This window comes from Nelusetta ayraudi, unplaced genomic scaffold (genome assembly GCF_046127955.1).
Source record: "Nelusetta ayraudi isolate G7.1 ecotype Tasmania unplaced genomic scaffold, CSIRO-AGI_Nayr_v1 ptg000212l, whole genome shotgun sequence".
Taxonomy (NCBI): domain Eukaryota; kingdom Metazoa; phylum Chordata; class Actinopteri; order Tetraodontiformes; family Monacanthidae; genus Nelusetta; species Nelusetta ayraudi.
Window position 1 is genome coordinate 144,708 of NW_027466261.1, and position 27,793 is coordinate 172,500.

At 49.8% G+C, this 27,793-nt stretch overlaps 2 protein-coding genes and 1 long non-coding RNA gene across 9 annotated transcripts in view; 2 read left to right on the top strand and 1 right to left on the bottom strand.

Moving 5' to 3' along the window:
* On the top strand, positions 1 to 8,395 carry sesn2 (sestrin 2). 2 transcript variants are annotated; one of them, XM_076016042.1, is made up of 11 exons: positions 1 to 923; positions 2,178 to 2,243; positions 2,643 to 2,831; positions 4,080 to 4,262; positions 5,147 to 5,365; positions 5,457 to 5,598; positions 6,266 to 6,381; positions 6,605 to 6,688; positions 7,180 to 7,286; positions 7,373 to 7,517; positions 7,754 to 8,395. In XM_076016042.1, exons 1-11 carry the CDS (start codon positions 579 to 581, stop codon positions 7,838 to 7,840), a joined length of 1,683 nt encoding a protein of 560 aa, XP_075872157.1. In that variant the 5' UTR covers positions 1 to 578; the 3' UTR covers positions 7,841 to 8,395. The 2 variants fall into 2 exon arrangements, with proteins under 2 accessions (XP_075872157.1, XP_075872158.1); XM_076016043.1 differs by lacking the exon at positions 1 to 923 and adding an exon at positions 1,464 to 1,636.
* On the bottom strand, positions 7,739 to 20,587 carry LOC142881653 (uncharacterized). Its single transcript, XR_012925610.1, has 2 exons — positions 20,550 to 20,587; positions 7,739 to 7,900 (listed from the first exon to the last, which is right to left on the bottom strand). It is a non-coding gene; the product is annotated as an uncharacterized LOC142881653 (long non-coding RNA).
* Positions 8,986 to 27,793, top strand: part of yrk (Yes-related kinase) — a 19,318-nt gene continuing 510 nt past the window's right edge. Inside the window, exons 1-14 of one of the 6 annotated variants that reach the window (XM_076016044.1) lie at positions 8,986 to 9,290; positions 17,214 to 17,257; positions 18,007 to 18,271; positions 19,725 to 19,827; positions 20,067 to 20,165; positions 20,425 to 20,528; positions 20,659 to 20,808; positions 22,094 to 22,258; positions 24,094 to 24,273; positions 25,118 to 25,194; positions 25,305 to 25,458; positions 25,647 to 25,778; positions 26,684 to 27,209; positions 27,248 to 27,793. The exon at positions 27,248 to 27,793 is cut by the window's right edge and continues 510 nt beyond it. In XM_076016044.1, coding sequence (XP_075872159.1) covers positions 18,031 to 18,271; positions 19,725 to 19,827; positions 20,067 to 20,165; positions 20,425 to 20,528; positions 20,659 to 20,808; positions 22,094 to 22,258; positions 24,094 to 24,273; positions 25,118 to 25,194; positions 25,305 to 25,458; positions 25,647 to 25,778; positions 26,684 to 26,892 — 1,614 coding nt within the window. In that variant the 5' untranslated portion in view covers positions 8,986 to 9,290; positions 17,214 to 17,257; positions 18,007 to 18,030 and the 3' untranslated portion in view covers positions 26,893 to 27,209; positions 27,248 to 27,793. Of the gene's footprint in view, positions 9,291 to 11,364; positions 11,649 to 17,213; positions 17,258 to 18,006; positions 18,272 to 19,724; positions 19,828 to 20,066; positions 20,166 to 20,424; positions 20,529 to 20,658; positions 20,809 to 22,093; positions 22,259 to 22,774; positions 22,931 to 24,093; positions 24,274 to 25,117; positions 25,195 to 25,304; positions 25,459 to 25,646; positions 25,779 to 26,683; positions 27,210 to 27,247 lie in introns of those variants that run through there. The other 5 variants (XM_076016045.1, XM_076016046.1, XM_076016048.1 and 2 more) reach the window with 5 other exon arrangements.

Sequence of the window (27,793 nt, forward strand, 5' to 3'; positions counted from 1 at the left end):
AACTGTGAACAGCTGAAGGCAAGGAGAGGGCTAGCCGTGCCTCCTCCGCGACCCATGAAGGACACATTCACGCCAGGGAGTCAGCCGAGTTTGGTGTTTATTTTAGAAAAAGCCCATTCATGAGCAGAGACGCGAGCATCACGCCGGGCGCGACAACCGAGCGTCCGTTAGTTACGCCAGTCTCGAGAGCTTTGCGGCATCTGCCAAGCAGCTGCTTGCTAGGCTAGGCTAGCTCAGCGTGCTAACCGGCGGTAGGCGCAGGGCTGCTGTGACAGGGAGAGCTCGCCGACACAGGAGGCGCTGGATGGGGCTCAGTCGGCGTTAATGATTTGCGGAAGAGATGATTGCGCAGTAGGCTCAGCCAGGTAGTGGACACCTCAGGGGGAGGTTTTGTTTTTGTTTTGTTTTTTTCAGCCGTTGGGCGCATACGCTTGCGGTCAGGAGTAATATAGCGGCGAGGCTAGCATCTGAGCTAGGGGCTGTCAGCCGCGGATAAGCGAACCCAAACCGAAGCGCCGCAAAAAAAAAAAACAAAAAAAAAACCCAACTGTTCCGGGGGACCGCTGACACTCGGAGACATGGCAAGTAACCCCGCGGCCGGTGTCGCCTGCCGTCCCAACGGCAGCAAGGCATCGCCGGGACCGGTCTCCGGTGCCGACCGCTCACGGCGCTACCTATCCGAATCGGAACCCGATGTCTGCGGCACCGCGAAGAGCCTGTCCCGCCTGTGCAGCCGGGACGAGGGCGAGCGAGCGGCGGCTCTGGAGGAGCTCAGCCAGTGGGTTCGCGTGTGTTTGGAACGGGAGCGGCCCGGTTCGGCGCGGCTGAGCAAGGACACGCTCCTGTGTCTGCTTCGACTGTCACACTCGTGTCCGCTGGAGGAGGTGCGGGCGAGGGCGACGGAGCTGCTGCGGACCGCGCAGGTAAGAGGACGGGTTCGTCACGCCATGGTTCCCTGGCTGTCGGCTTTCTAGGTTCCTTCTGGTATCGAAACTAGACGATGTGCAAAGTCACTGAAACAGTGTGAACTCGATTCGACAAATGAGTTACACCTCATAACTCATTATATTTATATATATATATATATATATATATATATATATATATATATATATATATATATATATATATATATATATATATATATATATATATATATATATATATATATATATATATATATATATATATATATATATATATATATATATATATATATATATATATCTTCCGAGCACACCTGCTCATTATTATTCCACCTCTGTGATTGCCGGACGTTTCATCAGGCGTCTTTTAGCTGCGGAAGGTGATGCAAGAGCTCGCGCTGCCTGCTGCCCAGTGCACAAACAAGCTGCCGGGGCCACGCCCCCTTCCGGCTCCCTTTAAAAAAAAAAAACCAACAACAAACCGGAGCCAGAGCGAGACACACCTCCGGCCGGCCTCACAGCTCAGTGTTGCTAGAGAAGAAATAAATAACAACTCCTGGCGTTGAGCGCGGACAGACTCGGACACGCTCGTGCGCGTGGGTTTCTCCCTAGAAGAACTCTAGTTTTTTTCTTTGTTTTTTTCTTTTTTTTTTCTGTTTGTTTCTTCAATTTTTTTCCGCTTCCTGCCGCCGACTTCTGCGTGGATGGCTGTGAGTTTATGTCGCCTGGTTTTGGTTACAGTTTTTCTGTTTGTGGTTTGCGAGCTGTGAAACGACTCCCTCTGTTGTTGCAGCACAGCACAGCACAGCTCAGCTGTTTCCAGTCCTCGGCAGGTCTGGTGAAGGTTGAGGGAGGGAGGGCTCAGAAAGTTACTTTTGTTTTTGTAGGTTAACATGGTTCTTAACTTGACAGTGATTTAGCTGTCTTTATTGATTAATCGTGGAAACTTTGAGCGACTGAATTCCCCCCCCCCACCCCCCGCTAATAATCATTTTGTGTTTCAGTGTTGTTGTTTTTTTGGTTTTTTTGAGGGATTTTGTTTGATGTTGCATTGTAGGACGTCTGAGCCCAAATTGCTGTCATTTCTCATGTCAAGAGTCGCACACTATTGCATCATGTTACTTTTCCTTCGTTTGATTATAAATTGCGATCGTTTGGAGCCTGATTTGCTGTTATTTTCTGATGTCAAAGTAACATATTATTGCATCATGTTGCTTTTCCTGTATCTGCATCCCCCCCCCCCACCTTCAGAAACACGGGATCGAGGTTCCCCGAGCTCTGGCTTCGGGTCCGAGTGCCTTCATCCACGCTAAAGAGGTGCGTATGAGTTGTTTGTGAAAGTGGATTTATTATTTGGTAGCCCAGTGGCCTGGGCTGAGCTTTGGAGAAAACTTGCTGTCAGCTCCCTTTTTTTTTTTTTTTTTTTTCTTTCTTAGTAATACGTGACTTACTCCAAGTTTCCCTCTTGACAAGGAGGAAGTGGTTGAGTGAGTCTGATTACGACTGGCTGTGTTGTATTGTTGCCTGACAGTCATGCATGCGACGCCGCTGCTGCATCCACTGATACTGTGGAAATGGACGCGTCAGCAACAGCGTCAGCCTGTCACTTAAAAGAGAGCGTGTTGCATCGCTCATCGGCAGCTTTAATGATTCTGACTGGCCGCCGTGTTTATTACACTGTTATTAAGAACCTGCCATCTTGTGCTTTCCCTCCAGATTCTGATTGGAGGGCTGGACCAGGACATCCTCGTCGAGTCGTTCCTCTCGCTGGGTCGCGTGGACCACATCACCATGGTGATGGCTCTGCACCCATTTTACCTCAGCTGCTTCCTGAAAACCCAGCATGCTCTGTTGGAGCTGGACGGCCCTCTGCCTCGCCACTGGAGGCAGTACATCGCTCTGATGGTCAGAAACGTCACTCTTTCTCTTGTTTTTGTCTTGAGCAGTGTGAGTCAGAGGACGTGGGATATCTTTATCCACTTTTGATCATTTTCCACAAATCTCAAACAGACCCAGCCATCAGCACTGTCATTTTAATGCGCTCCTTATTTTGGCTCGAGCAAAGCGGCAATCACAGCAGGTTCCAGACAGGTGCAGCCCACTGACGTCGTCCCTGCTCTGCTTCACTCTTTCCTATTTTTCTGATGCGTTTCTTCTGTTTTTATTTATTTTATTTATTTTTTAAAACATCCACTGTGGTGGAGAGGGTTAGGGTTAGAGTCCCCGCTCCCCGGATCGTTGCTTGGAACTGGTTCTGCGGCTCCGCGGCCGCTGTTATGTTGTTTACTCGGCAGCCGCGTGCAGCTTTTTACCCCCCCCCCCCCCCCCCCCTTTTCAATTGAGTTGCAGCGAAGCGCGAGCCTTTGCATAAAGAGCGGTGATACCGGCCCTCGGGCTGACGCCACGTCACCGCACCTCTGCTTTTCATGGCTGTTTTTTCCCAACAGGACCTTTTTATAGTGTAATGGCTGGGTGGACACAGCTGCTTCTGATTAGATCAACCAACTTGAGTTTGGTGTGGAGCGAGTTGTCTCGAGAGACGCCGGGCCTGATGGAAAATAAATCACCGCCTGCTGTTTTGGAAACTCTAGAATCTGGAGAAATGTGGAGAGAACATCTGCTGTGTAGAATGTTTGAATTAATAATTTTAATTTTTGTGTTTGTGCATGTATGTATGTACACACACACATATATTTATATATATAAATTCTATCCTAATAGAATGGGACTTTATATTAATTAAAAAAATATATCTAATTGTGTATGTGTTAGGGCTGAACGATTATGGAAAATAATCTAATTGCGATTATTTTTTTTTTATCTTTCTCTGATGCTTTTTTCCACAAACAAACAAAAAATTCTATGTATTATAATAAACATATCATCTATCGCGATATTATCGCAAATGCCATTTATCGTTCAGCCCTAGTATGTATATATATATATATATGTATGTATGTATGTATATGTATTATGACATGGTTGCAACAAGACTTCAGTGCTGGAATTGAAGCAGCCTTCTTCTTCTTCTTCTTCTTCTTCTTCTTCGTCTTCTTCTTCTTCTTCTTCTTCTTCGTCTTCGTCTTCGTCTTCGTCTTCTTCGTCTTCTTCTTCAATGAGTTGATGGGATTGTGTTTGACGTCCCCCCTGCAGGCCGCAGCCCGACACCAGTGCCTCTACCTGGTGCAGCAGCACAGCGCCGGCTTCCTGGAGGCCGGCGGCGAGGAGAGCTGGCTGGCCGGCCTGCAGCACGCGCCCACCAAACTGCGAAGCCTGCAGACGCTCAACAAGCTGCTGGCACACCGGCCGTGGCTCATCACGCAGCAGCACATCCAGGTCAGTCAGTCAGTCAGTCAGTCAGTCAGTCAGTCATCCAGGTCATCCAGGTCAGTCAGTCAGTCAGTCAGTCAGTCAGGCATCCAGGTCAGTCAGTCAGTCAGTCATCCAGGTCAGTCATCCAGGTCAGTCAGTCAGTCAGTCATCCAGGTCAGTCAGTCAGTCAGTCAGTCAATCAGTCAGTCAGTCAGTCAGTCAGTCAGGCAGTCAGTCAGGCAGTCAGTCAGTCATCCAGGTCAGTCATCCAGGTCAGTCAGTCAGTCAGTCATCCAGGTCAGTCAGTCAGTCAGTCAGTCAGGCAGTCAGTCAGGCAGTCAGTCAGTCAGGCGGGCGACTTCGCTCCGCCGCCCCGACGTCTTAGTCACCGCGGAGCTGACGGACGGTGCACAAAGTTGATTTCCTGTTGGCTGTAATGTAGCGCAACGCTGCCTTGTGCTGTGGTTTCATATTTTGTTTCCTTTGCGATCCAGAGAAATGCCTCAGTTGTTCTCGAGCAGATCACCGTCCGTGAGCGAATTCAATGTTTTCAGTTGAAATGTTGCACCGTCCTCTAGAATTATTTGTCTTCTTATTTAAAGAAACATTTCATGCAAATGACTGGCATTAAAACACAGCATGAAAACACTGCCGAGGCAGAGGTGATTCTGCAGTGATTCTACAGTGATTGCGACTGCATCATTAGGGTAGATGGCAGCGTTCAGAAGCTGTGCGCTCTGCAGCTCATTTTCTTTTCTTTAATCATCCGCGACTCGACGACGCCTGAAAGTGAAACCCCAAATCCACGGTTGATCTCGACAGGAGCGTGAATAAAAGCAGCCGCTAATCTCCTTCCCCCGTCCCGTCCCGTCCCGTCCCGTCCCGTCCCGTCCCGTCTCGTCCCGCAGGAGCTGGTTTGCCCGGGGGCGGAGCCTCGCTGGTCGCTGGCCGAGCTCATCCACGCCGTCATCCTGATGGCGCACGCCCACTCGCTCTGCTCCTTCGTGTGGGGCTGCGGCCTGAACCCCGAGCCCGACCACAGCGGCGGCCACACCTTCCGGCCGCCCTCGCCCTCGCACGTCCAGCGCAGCCCGCACAGCCCCGCCCACGAGGACGGCAGACAAGAGGTGAGCTGGTCGCTCCGGGCGTTTGTTTAGCGGTTCGGCTTCTCGGCGACGGAGCTCGGAGAAACGAGTGGGCGCCCTGTGTCTCCTGCAGCTGGTGGACGGGGCCATGGAGGTGGAGGTGCTGATGAAGAGGATGGCGGAGCTGCAGCAGCAGCAGGAGGAGGAGGAGGAGTGCTCGCAGGAGGAGATGGTGACCCGCTTCGAGAGGGAGAGGAGCGAGAGCATCCCCACAGGTACGCACACACGCCACAGGAGGGCGACGTCTCTTCTGCAGGCCTGCTCACTTCATTGGCTTTTGTGTGTTTGGGTTGTTTTATATTTATTTTTTACCATTTCAATAACACTTTGAACAAACAGGGAAAGGAGGGATAAAGAGACAGGCAAACAAATCAAACAAAACACAAACTGAATAGCAAGTCAAATGAAATCAGTCCACGGTCACGGCTCCTCTTTTTGAGTGGGCAGGTCGAGTCGAGGTTCCCACATCTTCTGGAAGTTTCATTGAAGATTTGCTTGAACAGACTAAATGATGGAGGTCTTTGGTGCTTCCAATTGAGTGGAATGGATTTCTTTGCAATGTAGGACATCATGCTCATCCTCTTCCTGTGTGTGGGGTCCAGTTCTGTACCACGTCGGTGTAATGTTGTCCAGCGGGGTTTCCACCACCTTATAACTGACCCTTTGCTTATTTTACAACGATGGCATCTGGGGGAAGAATTTGGCAACGTCATTGTTTTATTTTTTATTTTTAAGTTTAAATTTATATTTGCAATTTAGAAATTTCCAGCATGGGCAATTTAAATTTAGATGTAAAACGTATGGCAAGACATCACATCCAGGATTCTTGGTCCGTCACTCTGTCTGCTCACTGCTGCCACCCTCTGACCCGTCTGCTTGCAGCGGTGGTGCGGGCGGCGCCGCCCGACATGGTGCTGCATCTGGTGGAGGAGCCCGGGTTCAGATACGAGGACTTTGCCCCCAGGGGAGAGCAGTCGCCGACCACCATGAGAGCCCAGGTAGCCCTGCAGCATCAGCACCAGCATCTCTCTCTCTTTCTCTCTCTGTCTCTCTCTGTCTCTCTCTCTCTCTCTGTCTCTCTCTTCCACACCACCGTTTGATTCAGTCACATATTTGTTATTTCGTGTGTGTGTGTGTGTGTGTGTGTGTGTGTGTGTGTGTGTGTGTGTGTGTGTGTGTGTGTGTGTGTGTGTGTGTGTGTGTGTGTGTGTGTGTGTGCAGGATTATTCGTGGGAGGACCACGGCTTCTCTCTGGTCAACAGGCTGCTGCCAGACATGGGCCAGTTCCTGGATGAAAAGTTCCAGGTACACGCCCACCTTTGACCGCGGTGACCTTTTAACACCAGTAGGGGACGGCTTAAAAAACAAAAAAAACAAACTGCGCTTGTGTGTGTGTGTGTGTGTGACGTGTCAAAAGCAGTTAAAAAGCTCTTGGAAGTTTAATTTCAGTCGACTGTCGCGTTTCAAACGCCCGAAGTCGAACTTAATTCCGCAGCGTTGCTTCGGATTACTTTCTTTAATTTCTTAGTTTCTAACCCGAGGCTGCACGATAATTATCTTTGGGAGAAAAAAAAATAGATAAATATGCGGAAAGAATATTTGGACTTTGACACTTTTCTCATGCATGAAGTCAAACGAGACGCCTCCTCAACAGTTCTCACCTCAGACTGCTTGAGGATGTAAAGTTATTCTTCTCCGGGAGATGAAAAGTGATCAAATTCATTAAAGCAAACGTCGGTGTATTTTTGCATCTTTTTCTTTTTTTAAATACACGAAAAAATTCCTTTCACTTTGAGGTTGTGAGCAACCTGACGTACCACAGGATGGCCATGCACGAGGGCGTGGACACGCACACGCTGAGGAAAGCTCTGTGGAACTACATCCAATGTCTCTACGGGATACGGTGAGTGCCTCGCACACACACACACACGCACGTACGCACGTACATCCGTCGACCTCTGACCTCTGACCCCTCCTGTCGCGGTGCAGCTACGACGACTACGACTACGGCAGCGTCAACGTGCTGCTGGAGCGCTCGCTCAAGGTGTTTGTCAAGACCATGGCCTGCCACCCCGAGCAGACCACGGCTCGCGTCTACCACGCCTTCTGGAGGCACTTCAGACACTCGGAGAAGGTGAGGCCCAGTCTGTTGTCCGCTATCCCATTTGGGAGTTGCTTAAAAAAAAAAAAAAAAAAAAAAAGTCAATAATTTGGCAAAATGCCGAAAGAAAATCCTGTTTTTCGCTGCCGAAACGCTATCAGAGGAATGCAATATGTTTCAAATGTCAGATGGGGCTTGATGGGAGCCAGGACTCGCGACAGTATTTGCCTCCATATATTTCATTTATGTTTCATTCCCCCCCCCCCCAGGTCCATGCGAATCTCATCGTAATGGAAGCTCGCTTGCAGGCGGCCCTCCTCTACACCTTGCGAGCCATCACGCACTACATGAGATGACACCATCACGCACTCTGCTAAGTCTTATTATTGCAAATGCTGAGCCAGCTGTACCGCAGCCTGACACACACACACACACACACACACACACACACACACACACTAAGAGAGGGCCTACTACGATGAATGTACTTCATGCATATCTTTTCAGTGTTATCGTTGTATTGCTGCTTTGCAACTGAGTTCTATGAAATGTACATTTGTTACTTTGTTTTTGCACTGAACTCAATCAGGTCCAGTTTACTGACTTACTTTGGATACCTTGCACATATCTCAATCAAACACGCTCTCTCTCTCTCTCTCTGTCTCTCTCTCTCACCCTCTCTCTCTCTCTCTCTCTCTCTCTCTCTCTCTCTCTCTCTCTCTCTCTCAGTGTATTGTGATCATGCATATCGAAATCCCGGACGTTTTTCTTGTTCGTCGTTTCCCCGTTTGACGCATCATGACTACTCGCGCTCCTGTCCTGCGTGTTTTTGCGGCACCGGGGCGTTGTTGTGCAAAATAAAGTGTATTTTTGTAAAAGGATATAAATAAAGTTTCATGTTCTTTTGAGTTTGACAACGTCCCATTGTATTCTCTTTGCACTCACTTTGATCAGGGAGATAAAAAAAACGGTGTTTTAGCAAGAGACCGTAAGCAAGAGGGCAACACGTGCAGATAAACGTACATGTGTAAATAAAACACGTTTAACTAGACTGTTAAAACTTTAAGAGGTGCATTTACGTCGACTCGCCACAAGATGGAGACAAAGACCATAACGGTGCATCTCCCACACGGTCGAGGTGAAATCTAATTTGGTGACGACGCTGCCTTAATGTATTGGTGTTGTGTAAAAGTTGGTGACTAACTGAATGAAACCTGTCCTACAATTGTTTCTCTCTCTCTTTTTTTTTCTTTTTTGAGAAACGCAGATACACCGCAATGAGCTGCGCGAGCCTCTTTCACAGCTAACAGTCCGCATAGCAACACTTTTTCGAATTGCGCTCGCGGATGTGACACTTCTCGAGTCAGTCTTCCTGTCCTTCACACCCGGCCGGGAGTGTCTGGCGGGGCGCGCGCGAGCCTCGTCGATGTGGCGCCGCCGTTAGAGGAACAACCAGCAGCTTCTGCTGCTCCGCTCCCACGTCGGCAGAAGGTAACTTTGCGACAAACTTTCAGCACAACCTCCGTGCAGTGCGGGCGCGCGCGCGAGCGAGCGGCTTCCTACTGCTCGCGCGGCTTTCCGGACGAGGCGCGCGCGTTCACGGCGGCGCTTCCCCCCTCCAGCGAACTGTGTTGCAGCGGCACGAGCGGCTCTTCTGGGTTTTCTTCTCCTCCACCTCCTCCTCCTCTCCTCTCCTCTCCTCTCCTCTCCTGTCGTCGCGCCCCCGGGAGTCACCGGACACCGCAGTCGGTCCCTGACCACCGACTCCAGGGATCCCCGCCGGGTCATCGACTCCTTCTGGCTCAGGTACGTCCCCTTTTATTAAAAGTCACAGTTGAAGATAAAATTATTTTAAAAAAAAAAGAAAAAAAAAAAGAGTTTTTGATGTTGTTGTTGTTGTTGTTGCTTATTTAAAAAGTAAATGAAAACAACTAACTAGCAACACTTCCCGCTAACACACCGTGAGAACCCCTAATAAGATCAAATTGCATGTGGAGAGGCGCTTCCCTACAATATTGAGCTTTGAGTTTTGCATATTGTCGCTTAACGATCCTCAGCCACTCACATTCACACGATATTCTGAGTAAGAGACTTTTTTTTTTTTTTTAATTTATTTAATAGTATTGAAAGTCAATATTATTATTTCAAAAGCACTTTGAGCCAAGTTGAATAAATGCAGAAGGTACCTGCTGTCCCTCCTTGTACACACATTCCGATGGGCTTAAACACTGTTGAAAATGATGTATTTTAACTGCAGACATGTCATATTAAATCCGGGTATATTTTATTTGAAACGATTTTTTTTTTTTTTTTTTTTTGCTGCTGCTGTGATATTTATACATTGGGTAACTTTGGCCTGCCCACCATTAGCTGCTATAGGGAAGTTTGCGTGAAGTTAATGTGGCCACCGGTACTTCCACTATTCGTTCAACAGGCGATATTTAGAAATCTAACCGCTTACGTGGCAATAATAATACTGATGAAAGAGTGGAATTCACCGGAGCGTCAGTGGCCGGCTCACTGGCTCGGTGGTGCTGCCCTACGAAGGGTTGCGGCTACTTTTTTCAGTAAACATAAAAACAGACCAACAAACTTTACCACAGTCTGTTTCCACAGCAGTGTGCTGTAGGTTTGGTTGAGTCTGATGGAGTTTCTGAAGTACAGTTTGCCTTCAGACTGTGAACTTTGCCCTCATTTTTTTTTTTTTCATCGTCTCCCGCGACAAAATGTGCCTGTGATTTATTTCCATCACACCCGCTGAGAGCCACTTTGAGGAAAAGGCGGCGCCCTGGCTTTTCCTCAACATGTCCCATCCATCTGAGGTGTTGCTGCGCCGTCACGTCTCCGCAGGCGTCTTTTCATTTTTCCTCCTTGGCGGCAGCCGACGTCGAGGATCCATGATCGCACCTCTGTCGTCTGAATCCATCTTCGATTCTGTATTAATCCTCACCGGGAGTCGGAGCGGCGGAGGGGGAGGGGGAGGGAGGAAGTGGGGGTGGGGGGAGGGGGGGGGGAGGGAGGGAGGAGGAGGTGAGGGTGTGGGAAGATGCGTCGTGGAACTCGGAGGCTGGAAGTCGAGCCTGATAAGGCTGTGCAAGGCCGGACTTCATCACTTCCCGTTTCTTCACGAGGTCACTTCCTGTCTGTAGCCCTCTGGGTTTGGCCGGCAGGAAGGAAAGGGGCGTGGCCCCGGCCACGGAGCTGGTGCTGGTGTTGCTGCTGGGTGGTAAATGGACGGCATCACACCGCGTTCCCAACGAGCTCCAGCAGGATGAGCCCCATTGTCGGCCGGACCGCCGCGCACACACACACACACACACACACACACACACACACACACACACACACACACACACACACCGTCTCGTTATCTCCATGGCAACGGGGCCCAGCTCCCCCGCCACGGCGGCCCAGTCCTCCGTGTCTGAAGGACATAATGACTTAATGTGGAAGCAGGATGTCCCGCAACCAGAGACACCTTAACTTTCCACCGCCTCCACCTCCTGTGACTTTCCCGCTCCTTTCTGTCTTTGTTTGTGTGTGTGTTTGTGTGTGTGTGTGTGTGTGTGTGTGTGTGTGTGTGTGTGCGCGAAGGCTCGGTGACAGGCTGCTTCCCATTGTCCTATCATTCCGGCTCCACTCGCGCTCTGCATCCTGTGGAGCTTCCTGCACAAGTAAAAGGCGAGGAGGGAGACACGCAGGGGGACAGAGAGAGAGAGAGAGAGAGAGAGAGAGAGAGAGAGAGAGAGAGAGAGATAGAACAGAGAGAGAGGGAGAGAGACAGCGAGAGAGAGAGGGAGAGAGATATAGAACAGAGAGAGAGGGAGAGAGAGAGAGATAGAAAGACTGAATAAAACACGTTTAACTAGACTGTTAAAACTAGTCACTAAAAAGAGTTTGTTGTGCAAGTGTGGGAAAAATCCCAGGGTGTAAACACTGCTCTGTGTGTGTGTGTGTGTGGGTGTGTGTGTGTGTGTGTGTGCGTGTGCCGGTGCAAATTCCCCTGCTGGGAGCTGCTTATCGGCCGTCCGCTGGGCAGGAAAGGGTGTGTCGCCCGGGTTTGGATGTTTGTGTGCCGACGACCAAAGCGAGAACGCTGCGTTTGCTCACCAACTGTGTGTTACTGCTGTGTGGATCAGCTGCGTGTCGTCCTCATCTGCACATGTACACTGCTTGCTCTTTGCTCTTCCTTTTTATGTCTCTGGCGTTGCGGTATGTGCGGGCCGCCCATGAGACAAAAGTGCCTTTCGTTTTTCGACTTCAGACTCAAAGCCGCTTTAAATAGCACAACGTCAGAGAGCGACAGCATCGGCTCGTCGGTGCTTTAAAAGAATGTACGTTGAAAGCTTTGATGACCTGCTTGGGGTCAGTTTGAAAGGTCACGGCAGGAGGATGAATTCTCTTTCCCACTGACGCCGTCTTCTCCGGCCTGTCGGTGCTCAACTGCTCCAAACGTATGAGCCTTGGCCGTGAGCCCTTTGTGATGTCACAAAGTGCACTGAGCGTTTCCCCAGCCTCTCGGGCCTCATGCTTAATGAGTCTGAGACCTTTGATTTTCTTTTCCTACTTTTTGTTCTTCATATTTTCTCAATATTTATAACAGTGGCTTTTGTGTGTGTGTGTGTGTGTGTGTGTGTGTGTGTGTGTGTGTGTGTGCGTCGTGATTGGTTTTTCTAATGACACGCAGCTCTTTCAGAAACTTTTTATTTCTCGAGCCAAAGTTGCGACTCCAGCGCAGACTAATTATATCAGTCGTGCCGCTCCCAGCAATCAGCATTTGGAAAAAAAAAAAAGAAGAAGAAGAAGAAAAAAAAGGAAGTCTTCCTCCCTCCTGATCCCCCCACCCCCCCCCTCCCCCCAGTTATTCTCCAGAACTCACCGAGCCGAGGTAGTTTTCCTCCCAGGTTGATCCCCTTGCACAAGGTGTTTGTCTTGCGACAGCGTCTGGGGTGGGCGGAGTCAGACGTTTCAACACCTCGGCGTGGATGAATGGGGAAAACCTGCCGCGTCCACCTCGATCCGCCTTAGCCCCGCTGCGGCCTGAAGTAATTATTTGTTCATTTGTTTTAAAATTCCGACGGTCTCGGCGGCGAGCCAACAGCATCCTTTTTGGTTGTGGCGAGAGCAGGAAGCAGCGCTCGAAGCCACAGAAAGCAGAGACGCAGCGCAGCCGCAGTGCAGACAGGCTGCAGGCTTCTCCTGTTAGGACCGGAGACAATCGTGACTGTGTGTGTGTGTGTGTGTGTGTGTGTGTTTGCAGGTGTGACCCCCTCACACAAACACTGACCTGTTCCCACAGGTCAGTGAAGGAAAGTGTTTCCCGCGGGCTCTCCCTGCAGACGGATGTGTGAAACGACTCGATATAGAACTTAATCAGGCACAATCAGACCAATCATTGACGCTGCACCACTCTAAAGTCATTTCTCTCTCTCGGTGTGTGTGTGTGTGTGTGTGTGTGTTTTCTTTTTTCTTTTCTTTTTTTGAAGAATGAGAGATGGATGAGAGGTGGATGAGAGATGGAGGAGAGATGGATGAGAGGTGGATGAGAGGTGGATGAGAGGTGGATGAGAGATGGAGGAGAGGTGGATGAGAGGTGGATGAGAGGTGGAGGAGAGGTGGATGAGAGAAGGATGAGAGATGGATGAGAGGTGGATGAGAGATGGATGAGAGATGGATGAGAGATGGATGAGAGATGGATGAGAGATGGATGAGAGGTGGATGAGAGGTGGATGAGAGATGGATAAGAGGTGGATGAGAGATGGATGAGAGATGGATGAGAGATGGATGAGAGATGGATGAGAGATGGATGAGAAGTGGATGAGAGGTGGATGAGAGAAGGATGAGAGGTGGATGAGAGATGGATGAGAGAAGGATGAGAGGTGGATGAGAGGTGGATGAGAGAAGGAGGAGAGGTGGATGAGAGGTGGATGAGAGGTGGATGAGAGATGGATGAGAGAAGGATGAGAGGTGGATGGATGAGAGGTGGATGAGAGAAGGAGGAGAGGTGGATGAGAGGTGGATGAGAGGTGGATGAGAGATGGATGAGAGAAGGATGAGAGGTGGATGAGAGGTGGATGAGAAGTGGATGAGAGGTGGATGAGAGGTGGATGAGAGGTGGATGAGAAGTGGATGAGAGGTGGATGAGAGAAGGATGAGAGGTGGATGAGAGATGGATGAGAGGTGGATGAGAGATGGATGAGAGGTGGATGAGAGATGGATGAGAGGTGGATGAGAGATGGATGAGAGAAGGATGAGAGGTGGATGAGAGGTGGATGAGAAGTGGATGAGAGGTGGATGAGAGAAGGATGAGAGGTGGATGAGAGAAGGAGGAGAGGTGGATGAGAGATGGATGAGAGGTGGATGAGAGGTGGATGAGAGGTGGATGAGAGAAGGATGAGAGGTGGATGAGAGAAGGAGGAGAGATGGATGAGAGGTGGATGAGAGATGGATGAGAGGTGGATGAGAGATGGATGAGAGGTGGATGAGAGGTGGATGAGAGAAGGATGAGAGATGGATGAGAGGTGGATGAGAGATGGATGAGAGAGGGATGAGAGATGGATGAGGGATGAGAGGTGGATGAGAGAAGGATGAGAGGTGGATGAGAGATGGATGAGAGATGGATGAGAGGTGGATGAGAGATGGATGAGAGGTTGCATCACGGAGGGAGAGTGGCCGGCCGCCGCTAACAGGCGCCGTCCACTTCCTGCAACAGGTGGCGTGAGGTGTGAGGTTCTGGTGGAGGTGAGCTGCAGACGTGTCTGAAAGGGTCTGGCTGGCGCAGGGAGGGGTGGGGTGGTGGGGGGAGGGGAGGGGGGGGTGGCGGCTGGTTGAACGTGAGCGAGCAGAATTGAATTCAGGCCGGAACTTCTTTCCTGCGGTGCGTTCAGAGTTGGTGTCTGTGCAGCTCGTTTGCATACTGTTACTTGGTTTCAGGAGGCAAAAAAGGGAACTTGGCCTATTCTTAAACACACACACACACACACACACAGGGCAATACCTGTAGATTTGGGAGGACTTCACCTTCATGACCTCAGCACCTTCATGTTTACACATTTATTCAGGGATCATTAAAGTCCGAGTGCAACACGTTCACACACGGTGGAAACACTTCTCATAGTCCTAAAACAGACACACAAACACACACACACACACACACACACACACACACACACAGGGCAATACCTGTAGATTTGGGAGGACTTCACCTTCACGACCTCAGCACCTTCATGTTTACACATTTATTCAGGGATCATTAAAGTCCGAGTGCAACACGTTCACACACGGTGGAAACACTTCTCATAGTCCTAAAACAGACACACAAACACACACACACACACACACACACACACACACACACACACACACACACACTTCACTCATTTCTCCTTTCCAATGTCCGCTGGCCGATCGAGGAAGGGCAAAAAAAAAACCCATACAACATTTGAGTGTGTGTTCACTGCGTGGCCGCACACTGACGTTGCGTTACTCATTCATTGTGTTTTGCTGCATCACTCAGAGCCGTTTTCAAATTCCAACACAAATTCCACCTGATGACAACACAATGTAGCCGTGGTGGTGGCGGACACACACACACACACGCACACACTCAGCACTGGGCCTTTGTTGCAATGTTTTGCTGGATGTTTGATTGTGTGACTGCCACCACAGCGATGTTCTGTCTGGGACCAGATGTGGAGCGGCCTGCAGGAGTCGTTTGTTTGTTTTATTTATGATGTGTGTGTCCCAGCGTTTGTCCAACAACATGTGTGAGGACGATCGGCAGAAAGAGTCGGTCTGTGCGCTTCACAAAGGTCAGAAGTGAGAGTTGACCTGCTCAGCGGTGGCAGAAAAATAAAGCACGATGGCAGCAGTAACAGCAGCAGCAGCAGCAGCGGCTGCAGCAGCAGCAGCAGTAGCAGCAGCGGCGGCAGCAGCAGCGGCAGTAGCAGCGGCAGTAGCAGCAGTGGCAGCAGCGGCAGCAGCAGCAGTGGCAGCAGCAGCAGCAGCAGCAGCAGCAGCAGCAGCAGCGGCAGCGGCAGTGGCAGCAGCAGCGGCAGCAGCAGCAGCAGTAGCAGCAGCAGCAGCAGCAGCAGCAGCAGCAGCAGCAGTGGCAGCAGCAGCAGCGGCTGCAGCAGCAGCAGCAGCAGCAGCGGCTGCAGCGGCAGCAGCGGCAGCAGCAGCAGCAGCAGCAGTGGCTGTGATGGTGGCGTGGAGGTTATTGTTGGGTGGCGGAAGGAGATTGTATGTTTTTGTGGCTCTGCAGCTGCTGGTGTGTGGATGGACTTTGGCTTCCAGGAAAAGAGAGGCAGGGGTGTGGGGGGGCCAGGGGGAGAAGGGGAGGGGGGGGCTCCAGAAGGCTGGACAGGAAACTCTAGCAGGGCTAACTTCCTGTAGCTCTCCTGATGGCCCAGCCTGATAGCACAACCTGCGTGTGTGTGTGCGTGCGCTAGGTGTTGTGCATTCAACCCCCCCCCCTGCCCCCACACCCCCCCCTTCATATTTCCTACACGGACAGAAGCTGCAAATGTCCTCGGTGACTTTTCTCCGGCTGGGTTCGTGGACTCTCGGCGGCGTCGGGAGCCGCGGTCAATGGCTGGCGTGTCCGATGCGGCCGCTCCCCTTCAATGCGTGACCTGTATTGTTCGTCCTGCGTGCGACTTCCCTTTACATTCCACAGTGGGTGGGGGGGTGAGGGTGGGGGGGCGTGGTGGGGAACAGGAGTGGAGTGAATGTCCATGGAGCCTGGTGTAAACCGTCCAGAGAGAGAGAGAGAGAGAGAGAGAGAGATTCAGAGGAAAATTCACCCATGGGAACTTTGTGTTTAAAAAGGGGGTTTGTTCATGATGTTGATTATTTGTAGAAAATTGGAATCCGACGCACTTTTATGTTGAAGAAATCAATTTGAGAGATTGAAAATTTGTACTTTTGGACGAGAGCAAAAGATGACACCGTGTCACTTCGCACCAGGTTCGCTGGTGATGGGTATTAGCAGGGCTAGCGCCGTGCTAAGCTAGCCTGCCGAGCTAGCGGCTTTTTTCCTGCCTGCGCCGTCCAATCGGTGACCCTGCACAAGAGTGTGCGTGTTTTTGCGTTCCTGTCTTTATGTCATTTCCTCACTATGCTTGGCAGTGCATCCAGCTTTTGGCTCTCGCTCTCTCACACACACACACACACACACACACACACACACACACACACACTCACACACTCACACACACACACACACAGAAGGGAACTTTGTGCAACATGTTTTGCACACTGTCGGCTGCTGTCACTCTGTGTCAGTTGGTGATGTCCGATGATGACACTAATAGGTGTATTTTGTGGGCGCGCACACACACACACAGACACACATGCACCTACAGCTAGTGACCAGACGTTGGTTAAACGCTCTCTCGCTCTCTCACGGGAGTACAAAAAGAAAAAAAAGGAAGTGGCTAACCTCACATTTTTTTGTCTCTCACTCGACTTGTTTCTCTCTCTCTCTCCTTCTCTCTCTCTCTCTCACTCTCTTCTCCTCCGTCTCCCCTCGCACCCTCTGTTTTATTTTATTTTTCCGTGGCCTTTCCTTCCTCTCACACCTCCTCCATCACCTTTTCTCCTTTTCACCGGTGCTGTGCTGTGTCTCCCCCGTTCGCCTCACTCCTCCGTCACTCACCTCCTCCCTTCTCCTCTTGTGCTCTGTGTGTGTGTGTGTGTGTGTGTGTGTGTGTGTGTGTGTCCTTGCAGTGGCGATGGTGATTGACAGATGATCTGACAGAGGAAGACATCAGGTGAGGAAAGTTAACTTTGCCCTCCAACCTCACCTCCAGGAGGCCCCTCCCTCTCCCCCCTACGCCCCCCTCCCCCTGTCGCTGCGCTCGCCCTCGTCCTCGTCTTCTCCTTCTTCTCTTTTTTCCCCCTCTGACTGTAATCTGAGGTGTGCTACTTCTCTCTTCACAGTTCTGCTCTTCACAGCCGGGTGGTTTGTTTCGCCGTCTTGCCCCTGTGTGTTACTTTCACTCTTGATGAGCGCGAGTTCTGAGTTGCAGAGGCAGAAATTAGACACGAAACTCAACCCTGAAATGAAATTAAAATAACTTTAATTAAGGGGGGCTGTAATATTAATTTCCGGAAAAGTTCCAAAACTTGAGATCCTCTAATTAAAGCTTAAAAGAAAAAAAAAAAAAAAAAAGCTTGCAAGAAAAACTTTAACTTGAAGGAATTTGAATTATTTATGTGTCTATTGGAATGATTAATGCTTTTCTGCACCCGACCAGTAGTGGGCAGTAGAGAGATGTAGGACAGGGTGCTGCACTGTTGCATCTTTAGATTCCTGCTCTGTCAGCAGCTGTAGGGCCTCTCTGAAGCTCCTCCTCTGCTCTCTCTAACTGCATGCGAAGGTTTTCCTGCGTCGCCCTCCACAATTCAACACTTCTTTGTCGCCTTGTCTGCAAACTAACACGTCATTAGTAAAAAACAAACTTGGTGCTTCACAAGCTCGGACGGCCGATGAGCTCTCTGCGCTCTCCCCTCCTCTCAGACGGCGTCTCTGTTGCTGGTTATTATGGGGTGTGCCTGTTGCAAGCAAAAGAAGTCGGCCAAAGCAGCAGTGACATCATCGGCGGGGGCGGACGCTACAGATCTGTCTCCTGGCAACTTGGGTGGGGTGCTGTCCACGGCCTTGAATCAGGGCCGCTACTGTCCCGACCCCACTCAGACCATCCCGAACTTCAACGAGGGCTTCTCCTCCAGCGCCATCTTCAGCAAGACCCACAACACACACCAGCGGCCTGGAGTCATCACAAGTAGGAACGGGTCTATGGCTTTTTCAGAAATCTATATACTGTAGATGGATGGATAGATGGTAGATCATTGGCTGGATTAATGGGTTGATACATGGACGGGTGGTTGATGGATGTTTGGGTAGATTGGTGGATGGGTAGATTTTAGATGCATAGATGGTTGATAGATATATGGCAGATTGATTGATGGGTAGATCGTTTGATGGATAGATGGGTAGATGGATAGACAGAGGGATGGATGGGTTGATTTTAGATGGATGGCAGATAGATACATGGATGGGTTGATAGATAGATAGTAAATCGATTGATGGGTATTCATTGGATGGATAGATAGGTTGATGGATGGATAGATGGATAGATGGTAAATGGCTTGATGATAGATGGATGGATGGATGTACGATTTATGGTTGGATGGGTATTGGGGTAGATGGGTGGATGGGTTGATCTTAGATGGATGGATGGATGGTTGGGTAGATTTTAGATGGAGAGATGGTTGATAGATACATGGATGAGTTGATAGATAGATGGTAAATCGATTGATGGGTAATCATTAGATGATTGATGGGTTGAAGGTTGGATGGATAGATGGGTGGATAGATGGTAGATGGGTTGATGATAGATGGATGGATGGGTTTATGGATGGATGGTTGATGGATGGGTGGGTGGGTGGGTGGATGGATATTTGGTTAGATGGGTGGATGGGTAGATTTTAGTTGGATAGATGGTTGATAGATAGATGGTAGATGGATTGATGGGTAATCACTGGGTGGGGATATGGGTTGATGGATGGATGGATGGATGGATGGATGGATGGATGGATGGATGGATGGATAGATTGGTAGGTTCAGAGCAGCACAGTGGAAAAATGGGTCACATTCATGACACAAAACCATTTCATGCTGCTTTATTGCTGTTTCCAGGAACCACAACAACAAAAGGAACCTGTGTGATTATGTCAACACAATTGACTTCTGTGTAAAGTTCTTGTTACGTGCCTGATGCTCTATGTGTTTGTCATGGAACGGAGATTTAACAGAAGTCGACGCGAGGCTAAATCTTTCGATTGGTGACCTTTTGGCGAGTACGTTTAACAGTCAGGTTGCATTTCAAGTTTTCATGACTCGCAGGTAAATGAATGCCTATTCTGTCCATTGACAAGCCAAAATAAGTGTGTCTGTTTAAAACCAATTGCCAGTGAACTCTGCCTTGCAGAGACGTTCATCCCAAAAACATTCTGTGCCTCTCCTGAAAGCTGCACAATTAGCCCTGTGTTTGCAGCATAGATGCCTTGTCCACATGTTTGAGCCACTGAGTGTGGAGGCAACCCCTGAATGGCATTAACCTGGGTCAGGTATCACACCCTTTGTGACATCACAGAGGGCTGATCGGCCGGACTGCGTGATTGCTTTGATTGCCGAGAGCTGAGTGCTTGCGTTGCGTTGCGTTGCGAGCGCAGGTGGAGGAGTGACTCTGTTCATCGCCCTGTACGACTATGAGGCCCGCACCGAGGATGACCTCAGCTTCCAGAAGGGAGAGAAGTTCCACATCATCAACAACACGTAAGCACAACTGTGGATTGTTGTGTTGATTGATAATCAATCATCGTTTGCTTCGTGGTGCTTTGGCGAAACGCTCAGTACAGCCGGACAGTCGTTTTTATCTTAGCCAGAATGAAGGAGTAGTTTTGTGCATTCACTGTCCACTTTTAGTCTGACTCGCTTTTCTGATAATGCGCGCACACTCACCCACACACACAAACGCACAACTGACGTTGCTCTGTGTGTGGTTTTCCCTGCAGAGAGGGCGACTGGTGGGAGGCTCGCTCCCTGGACACGGGCAAATCAGGCTACATCCCCTCCAACTATGTAGCTCCGGTCGACTCCATACAGGCTGAAGAGTGAGAAGACACACACACACACACACACACACACACACACACACACACAAACACACACACAAACACACACAAAGAAGACGGAGAGAAACGAATAAGCGTGTGGCAAAGTTATTTTGGATTCCAGACAAATTTCACTGATTGACCAAAAAGGCGCTTCCAGTAGGTCACGTGACTGGTGTGTCGGTGTGTCGGTGTGTGTGTAACTTTTTTTTTTTTTGCTGTTGTCGCTGTGACCTGCGTGTTGTCGTCATGGCGACAGGTGGTATTTCGGGAAGATGGGGAGGAAGGATGCAGAGCGGCAGCTGCTGGGCCACGGCAACCAGAGGGGAACCTTCCTCATACGAGAGAGTGAGACCACCAAGGGTGAGCGGGCTGCACACACACACACACACACACACACACACACACACACACACACACACACACACACACACACAGCGACGTCACGCTACCTGTTGTTCACCTGTCGCTCCCTCCCTGCGCCGCTGCTCAGGTGCCTTCTCTCTGTCCATCCGCGACTGGGACGACAACAAGGGCGACCACGTCAAGCACTATAAGATCCGCAAGCTGGACAACGGGGGCTACTACATCACCACCAGGTCCCAGTTTGACACCGTGCAGGAGCTGGTAGAGCACTACAAAGGTGAGGCGGGCGGTGTTGCCGCTTTCTCTTTTTAAAACTCCAGTGGTTGAAACCGCAGGTGAGAATTTTGAAGTCACCGTCGACTACGATGCGACGACACTTTGACCGATGGATGTTTAGTGCCGCTTGAACCACGTGTCTCCCCCCTACTGGAGGCAGCGCGTATGCCAAACCTAGCTTGAGATAAAGTCAGGATAAAGTGGCAGGTGATTGGCTCCAGAAGCTTTCACTCGCTGACAGTGACAGGAAAGCAGAATTTACTTTCCTCCAAGAGTCGACATCATGAGAAACACGCAATCAACATGTAGTCCAACACGTGTCATTGCGCCGAGAGTTGAAATCCAGAATGTGTCTGATTTTCTCTGCTTGACTTCTTTTGTTCTCGTATTACCTGTTTCCATTCCAGATTCATGTTTTGTTGTGTATTTTCTCTCTTGGAGTTGTCCTCTTTTCTGCATTTGACACCTTTTGATGCTCCAAAGCTGACCTCAGTAACACCTGCGCTCTCCTATCAACTCTCCCCAAATGTCAACCCTCTCAAATCTTTACTGTTGTATAGTCAGGTTTTGAGCAAGAGCCTCGACATTCGCCTTGTCGAGCACAGCCAGGTGTTGTAAAACAAGCAAGCAACCTATTTAAAACAGCTGCTTTTTGATGAAGCGGGCGGCCTGCGTGAAAAGCAGAAGTCCAAAATAACCCCAAACCAAATATCTAGCTGGAACTTGCCGCTCAGAGTCGAGAAGCGCTCGATGCCGCTGTGGTGACTCTGCGGTGACTGTTTTTCTTTCTCTCTGTCGCTCTCTGCGCTAAATGATTTGCTTGCTTCTCAAAAAGCTCCGCCGATGACTATTAGCGGCTCTTTGGCTGATGTTGTAAGAGGCAGGATTCATTTACAGCCAGCAGTCAACACCCTGGGCTAGCCCCCCCCCACCCCATCTGTCAGTGTCAATCTGCCCCCTGCTGGCGAGGGTTAACATAACCATTTTCCTCTCTGTATCGCCGACTTTCTCCCAGGAGTTTGTTTGTTTCTCCTTGTCTGTAGCTGCTGTGCCCTCCCCCCCTCCCCCCCTCCCCCCCTCCCCACCCTCCACCACTACCTGCACATGATGTTGCTCTGGATGTTTGTTTTTTTGCTCAACTTTGCGTTCTTGTTACTCTTGTTTTCCCCTCATGTTGTTGCTTTTGCTGCTTTTTTTTTCTCCTCCCTTCTGTCTGTCTGCCCTCCCTCCCTCCCTCCCTCCCTCCCTGCTTCCCTCTCTTCCTATCCCTCGCCACCCGCCGCCAGAGAGAGCGGCTGGACTCTGCTGCCGTTTGATTGGCAGCTGCAAGCGGGGCATGCCTAAGCTGGCCGACTTATCGGTGAAGACCAAGGATATGTGGGAGATTCCCCGCGAATCCCTCCATCTGATTAAGAAACTGGGCAACGGCCAGTTTGGAGAAGTCTGGATGGGTAGGGACGGTGGTGGAGAGCGGGAGGAGGTCGGGGGAGTGACAGCTGGCGCACACCTGCATCAGCGCAGCAAGATATTTGTGCGCGTGTGTGTGTGGCATTAAGTTTAGTTTGTGTGTTCGGCAGCGAAAAACAAAGAAAAACAGATCAAAAATCTCATATCTGTGTTCAATAAAAGCTGCGGAGCTGCGTCAAGCCTGCAGTAAATCCAGCAGGTGTGTGACAATCATGACACACAGCCCACAGCCAATAAATGTGAGTGTTTTACATGCAGGTGTGCAGGGCGCCGCCCCTCCCCCCTCACACTCCTCCCCCTCTCCGCCGGGTTTTGTGCATGTGCATGATTCATCGTCTCACCCCCACCTCTTTATCATCCACCCCCCCCCCCTCCCTCCCCCATCTCGCCCCTCCCTTCTCTCCTCTAACCACCCCCACCCCCCACACACACCACCATCCTCTCCTCCTCACTTCCTGCCTCTTCTCCCTGACCGCCACCCACTTCCTGGCGGCGACCAGTGAGCAATGACGGTCTGTGTCACTACCTGACCACGGCCTGTGTGAACGCCACCCCTCTCACCTTGGGACTGGGCCGGGACGCCTGGGAGGTGTCCAGGAGCACCTTGTCTCTCAAGCAGAAGCTGGGGATGGGCTGCTTTGGGGACGTTTGGATGGGTGAGAGCCTCTGACGCCCCCTGCAGACCGGGAGGGCCGCCTGTCTGTCTGTCCGTCCGTCCGTCCGTCCGTCCAGTAGGTGTCGCTAATGCTTGAATGTGTCTTAAGTTGAACGTGTTTTTCGTTTGCATGAGAGCAGTTTTGCGTCACAGTAATGGTAAATGGACTGCACTTCCCGGCACCTTGGTGGAAGCCTGAGGTGCTTTACAACGTTTCCATCAACCCCCAGAATTGCGCCAAAACCTAAATATGGCAGTTAAAAAGCTGGTAATGGAAACGCCTACATTTGGAAACAGCTCTCGGATATGGCTAAAAGGTTTTTACGCCGTGATGAGGTGGTTCTTCAGTCAGATGGATTTAGAGGTGAATCGCAACAGCGTCATGGAATTCAACCTCCAACCCTTCAAATTCGCAGGCTGCTCTACAAACTGAGCCACAGCTGCCCCACCAAGAAGATGTTCCACCCTGAAATTATGACTTTTTTCTTTTTTTGGGGGGGTGGGGGGGTGAACTATTGACTTGCAACAGTGAGATTAGCAGGCCCTGTCATTGACTATGGTGGGGCTATTTAACTTCTGTTACCTGCCTGGCTTCCTCTTGTGAGCTTTGTGCAACACTCTTCTCACCACAGAGCTCATCAATGCAGACACACAGACCCCAAAAGAGAGACATTAGCCGAGGCCTTCAGGAGAAGCAGAGCCAATCGCTGCCGGGCGTGAGCTCACAGAGGGCTGCTGCTGAGGTCGAAAGGCTCCTATCGGCTGCCAGCTGGGGGCGCCCACGGTTCCCTCCCGTCCATCCTCCCTTGACTTCTCCCCTCCTCACATTGTCTGTCATGCATGCTCTTTAAAAAAAACAAAAACAAAAAAACAAGACGACACACAAAAAGACCCGACTGCATGCAACAGACGTTCTGACCACATGTTCGTGCTGCATCATGAGCCGCGCGTGTCTTTTTCTGCACGTGTGATATTTATATCCATGCATGTGGGCGTCCATGTCGCCGCCGTATAGGCTCTCACATATATGCACAGCTATCAAACTGTCAGCGGTGGCTCTCACTGCGCGTCTCCGTCTGTGTCGTGCAACAAAAAAAAAAAAAAAAGAAAGAAAGAAAGAAAAAAAAAAAAAACTCAGCAGCCGTCGTCTCGTTTGAATGGCAGGCATGTGGAACGGCACCACCAAGGTGGCGGTGAAGACTCTGAAGCCGGGCACCATGTCTCCCGAGGCCTTCCTGGAGGAGGCTCAGATCATGAAGAGGCTCCGCCACGACAAGCTGGTGCAGCTCTACGCCGTGGTGTCGGAGGAGCCCATCTACATCATCACCGAGTTCATGAGCCAAGGTGTCGCATCAGGATGAGTAAACTCACCTCCGCCTTTGATGCAGGGCGCAGTACAGTACAGGAGGGGGCGGGTGGGGGTGGGGGTGGGGTGAAGGTGGGGCACCTTGTTTGACTCAGATAATCCAGGTTGAATAATCCTCTTTTTTTTCCAGCCTACTTATTGTGCGAGATGCGATGGTGATTGATAGGAGCAGCGAGTCGAGTGTGTGTGATTCATGCATGCGTTACATTTAAATGATGAGCGCTACATATTTTGTCCACGTTAAAAAACAAAACAAAACAAAACTAAGCTTAAAAAAAAATCAACATGCTAGATTTTAATTTAATGATAACAGCGGAGCCTAATTTCTCATCCCCCAGTTTTTCCTCACCAAAAAAAAAAAAAAAAACCCTGCACAGCAACAGAATCCGACTGTCCTATCAGAAACAGATATTCCGCTCAGTGTGAACAAACTGAAATGAAATCATGAAAGTCAACACCACGGCTTTTCATCCCGATAAGTCATGTGTGGAGGGAGAGTCTCTCTAAAATTAAACACCGGTTTGTGATTAAACTTGAAAGATGTTTCGACTTATTTCCAGAATGAGCATCGGCCGCCTGTTGATTTGCATTTGACTCTGGTGGCAAAGACATTAACATTGAAATGAAACCAAAAAAACTTGTATTTGTGCAGATAAAGGAAAAAAAAAAAAAACAGGTGCAACGGTATCTGTCTCTCATCTCTCCGGCTGCCTGAAATTAAAACAGTATATTACACTCATTGCATTTTTATGGGTTGGCTGCGGATTGTTTCAGTGGGAAAAATCTCAAAAATGAAAAACTACTGCGTGTTTTTCCCTTTAGGAAGTTTGTTGGACTTCCTGAAAGACGGCGAGGGACAGAACCTGAAGCTGCCTCAGCTGGTGGACATGGCGGCGCAGGTCAGTCCAGCAAAGACCTCCGCCATCCGCTTAGCGGGGGCCTGTCTGAGCTTCTGCTTCTTTGTGCGTGTGTGTGCGTGCGTGTGCGTGTGTGTGCGTGCGTGGGCCAGATTGCGGCTGGTATGGCGTACATTGAGAGGATGAACTACATCCACCGTGACCTGCGGGCGGCCAACATCCTGGTGGGAGACAACCTGGTGTGCAAGATCGCCGACTTCGGCCTGGCTCGCCTCATCGAGGACAACGAATACACAGCCAGACAAGGTAACAGCCTTGGTGTGTGTGTGTGTGTGTGTGTGTGTGTGTGTGCGAGCGAGCGAGCGAGCGAGAGAGCGAGAGGAACGGAAGTCCGTGATTAATACTATCTGCCTCTGCCTCCATATCTATATTTTTATACATCACCTATTCTAATTATATAATTATGCGTCTGTGCCACGTTGCCATGGTTTCAGGGGCCAAGTTCCCCATCAAATGGACGGCTCCAGAGGCGGCGCTGTATGGACGGTTTACCATCAAGTCAGACGTCTGGAGCTTTGGCATCCTGCTGACCGAACTCATCACCAAGGGCCGGGTGCCGTACCCAGGTACCCAGCGCTTTCCATACTGACCGTGTGTGTGTGTTGATGAAGTTGATTTTCTTCAGCAGAAACATATATAAATATATATATATACATATATATATATATATATATATATATATGTATATATATATATATATATATATATATATATATATATATATATACATAAGAAAAAAAACAACGATTGAATTGACTTAAAGGATAAATAATAAAAATGAGTCAAATGAAATGAAATTTGACAGAGTGAGGGACCTTTCAGCAGCGTTGCCCGACTGTTTTCACACAACATTTCATCATTGTAATTAATGTCTCATTTCAGTGACCTAGCGTGAAGCTTTCACTTGGAAAGTGTTGACATCAAATCTATCGGAATTGTTATTATTATCATTACAAATGTATGTGTCTCATGAGCGTTGACCGTTGACCGTTGAAGGGTAAAGGTCCAGTGTGTATAATTTGCCTTGGTTTGAGATTTTTGTATTGGTAAAAGCTTTACATAGTGCTCCTGAATACATCATTAACAGTGTGTTCCTCACAGTGCAATAAAAGTCACTTGGTTTTCCTGCTCTCAGAACAGTTCTCATATAAATCAGAATGTATAGAGAGCAGTAAGGGTCCTCCTGACAGTGACCTCAGACTTTCTCTCAAAGTTTTACACACTGGACCTGTGAGTTCAGACCCTCGGCGACGTCCTGCCCACTTTATCTGCTTACAAATTACAGATTAACATCACATTTGAAATGACTGTGGCATGTTCCACTTCTGGCCCGTGTCCAATAAATAAATCAACATCGCACATCGTTACATTATTTTGTGACGTTGACCGCGCTCTCATAGGTCCAATCTTCTCCCTGCTTCTCCAAAACAACAACCAAAAAAACCAACAAAAAAAATCCAATCCCCTTCAGGCATGAACAACCGCGAGGTGCTGGAGCAGGTGGAGCGCGGCTACCGGATGCCCTGCGCTCCGGGCTGCCCCGCCTCGCTCCACGAACTCATGGTGCAGTGCTGGAGGCGGGAGGCCGACGAGAGGCACACCTTCGAGTACCTCCAGTCCTTCCTGGAGGACTACTTCACCGCCACCGAGCCGCAGTACCAGCCCGGAGAGAACCTGTGACCTTGCACGCGTTAGGAGCCGGATGACGCCCGAGTGACAGAAAGAAATTTCTTAAAAAAAAAAAAAAAAAAAAAAATGTTTTAAATGAAGAATAGACAAACGCATTGACACACAAACACGTCATTGTACATGAACAGAATTTGAATGTATGTGATGCACACACACACACATACACACACACACACACACACACACACACACACACACACTTTATATCTAGAAACATATCAGTGCCTCCTTCAGCCGTTTGTTCAGACGCTTTCCAGAAAGTTTTCCTCCCTTTCCAGTCGTCGATCACTGTCGCCCAGTCCAGCCCAGTCCAGCCCAGTCAGCCCAGTCAGCCCAGTCCAGTCAGCCCAGTCCAGTCCAGCCCAGTCAGTCCAGCCCTGTCCAGCCCAGTCCAGCCCAGTCAGCCCAGCCCAGTCAGCCCAGTCCAGTCCAGTCCAGCCCAGCCCAGCCCAGCCGACCGTGTGGAAGAGCAGCCCGAGCTCCGCCGGTCCGGCCTTGCAGGGATGTTGCTTTACTCCTGTAACCATGACAACAAGGAAGTGAAAGAACATGTAGATGGTTGTGTTGACGGCGGTGGTGTAGAGGGAGGGGGTTGGGGAGAGAGGCGGGTGGAGTTGGTACATGAATTGCTCAGCTGCCATATATATTTATGTTCCCGCTACGTTTCACGTTTTTTTTTTCTTTTCGGGTTACGAGGTCCATGCCACTGGTTAGGCCGAGAAATACACACACACACGGACGCGCACACACACACACACACACACACACACACACACACACACACACACACACGGACACACACACAAACACACACACATATGAGAAGGAGAGAAACAGGTTTCAGACAACAGGTGGGGAAGTGTCTTTGAGGGAAATGTCAGAAAGGAACCCT

Bases quoted from the DNA above. Each gene is read 5' to 3' on its own strand.
- sesn2 (XM_076016042.1), top strand. From the start codon at position 579: ATGGCAAGTAACCCCGCGGCCGGTGTCGCCTGCCGTCCCAACGGCAGC. The intron at 2,244-2,642 runs GTGCGTATGAGT...CTTTCCCTCCAG, and splicing joins CCTTCATCCACGCTAAAGAG to ATTCTGATTGGAGGGCTGGA. The intron at 7,518-7,753 runs GTGAGGCCCAGT...CCCCCCCCCCAG, and splicing joins ACTTCAGACACTCGGAGAAG to GTCCATGCGAATCTCATCGT.